Source organism: Plectropomus leopardus, unplaced genomic scaffold, assembly GCF_008729295.1.
Source record: "Plectropomus leopardus isolate mb unplaced genomic scaffold, YSFRI_Pleo_2.0 unplaced_scaffold22156, whole genome shotgun sequence".
Lineage (NCBI taxonomy): Eukaryota > Metazoa > Chordata > Actinopteri > Perciformes > Serranidae > Plectropomus > Plectropomus leopardus.
Window position 1 is genome coordinate 1 of NW_024624000.1, and position 3,470 is coordinate 3,470.

At 37.3% G+C, this 3,470-nt stretch overlaps 1 protein-coding gene across 1 annotated transcript; it reads left to right on the plus strand.

Annotated features, from left to right (window-relative positions):
* Window positions 1-396: 396 nt before the first annotated feature.
* LOC121965888 (alanine aminotransferase 2-like) lies at window positions 397-2,953 on the plus strand (the record flags this gene model as incomplete). The annotated part of the gene is made up of 3 exons (XM_042516000.1): window positions 397-552; window positions 738-850; window positions 2,349-2,953. Coding segments are annotated over 3 exons (405 nt in total), but the record flags the coding sequence as incomplete, so codon positions are not given.
* Between the last annotated feature and the right edge of the window lie 517 nt (window positions 2,954-3,470).

Here is a 3,470-nt window from a genome sequence, read left to right on the forward strand (position 1 = left end):
TGTGTGTGTGTATGTCTGTGTGTGTGTGTGTGTGTGTGTCTGTGTGTGTGTCTGTGTGTGTGTATTTCAGGAAATTTCTAGGATTTTTAGACATTTCTAAAATGTTAGGATGTCTCTAGTATTTCAGGACATTTCTGTGATTTTAGGACATCAGGGTCTCAGCTCCCTCTGTCGGCAGCGTGTTGGATCCTCCTCTGGCACTTTTTGATCAATAAGCTGGATTTTGGTGCAGTTTTATCTCACACCTTCTGTACTCTGACCGCACAGAACAGTTCCCAGTGTGTCGTCTGATTTTATTGAGAATTACAAACTGGAGCTCACACTTCACACCTGCTGTGTGAATGTTTCTCTCTGTGACTGTAAAGACGTTTTATGTGTCACGTCGGTGTTTTTTAGGAGAAGAGCTCCGTCCTGGGTGAACTGGCTCACAAAGCCGGACTCACAGAGCAGATCCTGAACTCGGTGCCGGGGATCAAATGTAACCCGGTCCAAGGCGCCATGTACGCCTTCCCTCAGATCTTCATCCCTCCCGGAGCCATCCAGGAAGCTCAGGTGTGTCTCTGCACGCTCTCCTCGCGTTTACTGATGATCTCTTAAACAGAAATGTGTTGTGATGTGAGAATGATTTAGAGGCAGCGCCGTGTCGGTGCACTACCGGGATTTGTACGCAGGTTCATTATGAACCGAAACGTCTCACAGTGTCTCAGCTAACAGTGAAGGTCTCTGTGTCCCCGCAGTCCCTGTCCATGGCCCCTGACATGCTGTACTGTCTCAAGCTGCTGGAGGAAACTGGAATCTGTGTTGTTCCGGGAAGCGGATTCGGGCAGAGGGAGGGAACGTATCACTTCAGGTCAGACGCCAACACTTCTGCCACCGTCATGATGTTCAGCACTTCAGGTTTTTAACATGATTTCAGATCCTGGTCTAAGATTTGACCTGTTAAGAGTTAATGAATGATCATGAAAAACCTAAAAAAAAAAGTCTGTGTTATTTTACAAGCCTTCATAAAAACACACGATGTGTTCAAGGACTGTCGGAAATTTCAGAATCCAAACATAACAGTCTCTGGCTGTGATAAATGGTCATTTTGGTGATACTTTTTTAAGGAAAAGAAAAAATGCCTTTTTTGTTTTGAAAAATTTCCCTAAAAAATTAAAGAAAAAAAGTGTCTAACTCTTTTTCTTTAAAAATTTCCTTTTTTTTGGTGATGCTTGTTCTACAGTATATTTGTCATGTTCAATGTCTGACAGAAGATAAATATTTAAACCAAAATTAACCTGATGATATCTTCATATCTCACTGAGGATTTAAAGGGAACCTTTAAGCTCGACAGAAATAGTGATTTGATGTATATCGTGATAAATATCGATATTGACTGATAAAAAAAAAATATTGTGATAAGACTTTATTAAGTCAAGTTCTTGGTGAAATGTGAACGAACGCTGTAAATAATTTTATCATTTCATTTTGATTAATTTCTGAAAAGTGAGTGTTGGCAGATTCCAGCTGCTACATGTGGAGAGCAAAATCTTAAACTCTTAATCGTAAAAGTTTTTTTATTGGAAGAACAATGTAAGGAGTACAAATCACAGAGCACCTAAATTTTCACCCTTTTTTCCCTTTTATTTCATGTTTTCTCCGCCTCCCCTCCGTAACAGAAAAACCAAAAACAACCGAAATCACAACAATTCTGACAAAAGCCATGTTGCAGTAACACCAATACTCTTAAACAGACAAGAAAACAGAAACATTCGGATGAAAATGACCACAAAAAAGCAAACAAATGGGAAAAGTGCAAAATAAATCAAACACAATAAATGAATAAATAGATTAACCCTTTAAAACCTGAGCATTTTTTTCAAAACATTAGGAGAAGACAAAATATTATTTAAAATTAGCACATTTAAAAAAAAAAATTAAAATTAGCACAAAAAAGATAAAATAATAAAATATAAAGGAATGACTTGGAAAAAAGTGTTCATAAACAAACACGTACATATTTCCGTGACATGATTTTTAAAATATAAATGTTAGTTTTCTTTTTTTAATATACATCTAAAAATCTCTCCTTTTAAAAAACAACAGATTTTTCGGTCGTTTTCTTCTCATTTTTTCATAATTTCTTGCGGTTTGCAGGGCATTTTATGCCAAGTTACTGTTTTTTTTGTTCGTTTTTGTAAAGAAACCAGTAGATTTTTTCAGATTTCAGAGGTTTTAATGGTTGTAAAAGGCGTCACTGATGACAAATAAACGTCCCACAACCAGGCTGGGAGCTCAAAGACTCAGTATAATTTAGGACATGTGTTTTTCAGTTTTTCATGTTTTTTTTTATGTTGTTTTTTTTTTAGGATGACCATCCTGCCGAGCCCAGAGAAGCTGAAAGTCCTGCTCGGGAAGCTGAAGGAGTTCCACCTCCGGTTCCTGGAGGAGTATTCACAGCAGGAAGCTCCGCTCAGCAGAGAAACGTCAAAACACCCAGACTGAAGCTTTAAAAAACGCGCGACGGCGTGTGTGTGACGTTAAAACCGCTTTGAGTTGACTCGTTTTTCAGAAATGTGTGACAGAAATATTGTGCCTTCTCCTCACGCGACGTCTGAAGAGGGAAAGGCTCATTCTGCTCTCCCATCACGCTCTCGTCGATCTTTGCTCTGTGGCGAACGTCCTCTGAGAGTCTTATATTCACGCATCCGCTCCTCATCTACACACACACACACACACACACACACACACACACACACACACACACACACACACACACACACAGCCATGCTCAGCTCACACAGCTGACGCTCAGCCAAGGACACATCCGCTTGATTTTAGGCGTATGAGGAGTTTGTGCCTCTTTAAATGCCTCCGTAGAAGTGCAGCTACAGTTTTACAAATGTCATTTTTTTTTGTTTGTTTCTGTATTTAACATTAAAGTGTCGGCTCATATCACAAAATAAATATTTAAACTGTATTTTGTGTCACCTGTCTCCTCATTTTAGATATCTGTTTCTTAGATTTAGACTTTTTTTTCTTTGAAATTTAAAAAAAAAATCACCAAAAACTCTTAAAGATATTCCCCCCCTTTTTCTTTCAAAATTGCCAAATATTTAAAAAAAAAAAAAAAAAAAATTAGTTAGTTTTTTTTCTTTAAACATCGCCAAACATTTTTACAGAAAAAAAATCAAACCCTTTGGGCCTGCAGGTTTGAACACTAAAGTGTCGGCTCATACCACAAAATAAATATTTAAACTGTATTTTGTGTCAGTGGTCTTTACATTTTAGATATCTGTCTCTTTGATTTCTGCCTCCATCGCGGTGTAGTACGGTACATTTCTTTCTTTAAAATTTGAGAAAATTACAATACTTTTAAAATTGTCAGAAACCTTTAAGGAAAAGTGGTCAAAATAAAAAAGCCAAAAAACTAAAGAAAAAAGGCTTTTTTTTTTTAAATTGCTGGAAATGTTGTTAAAAATAATTTAAAA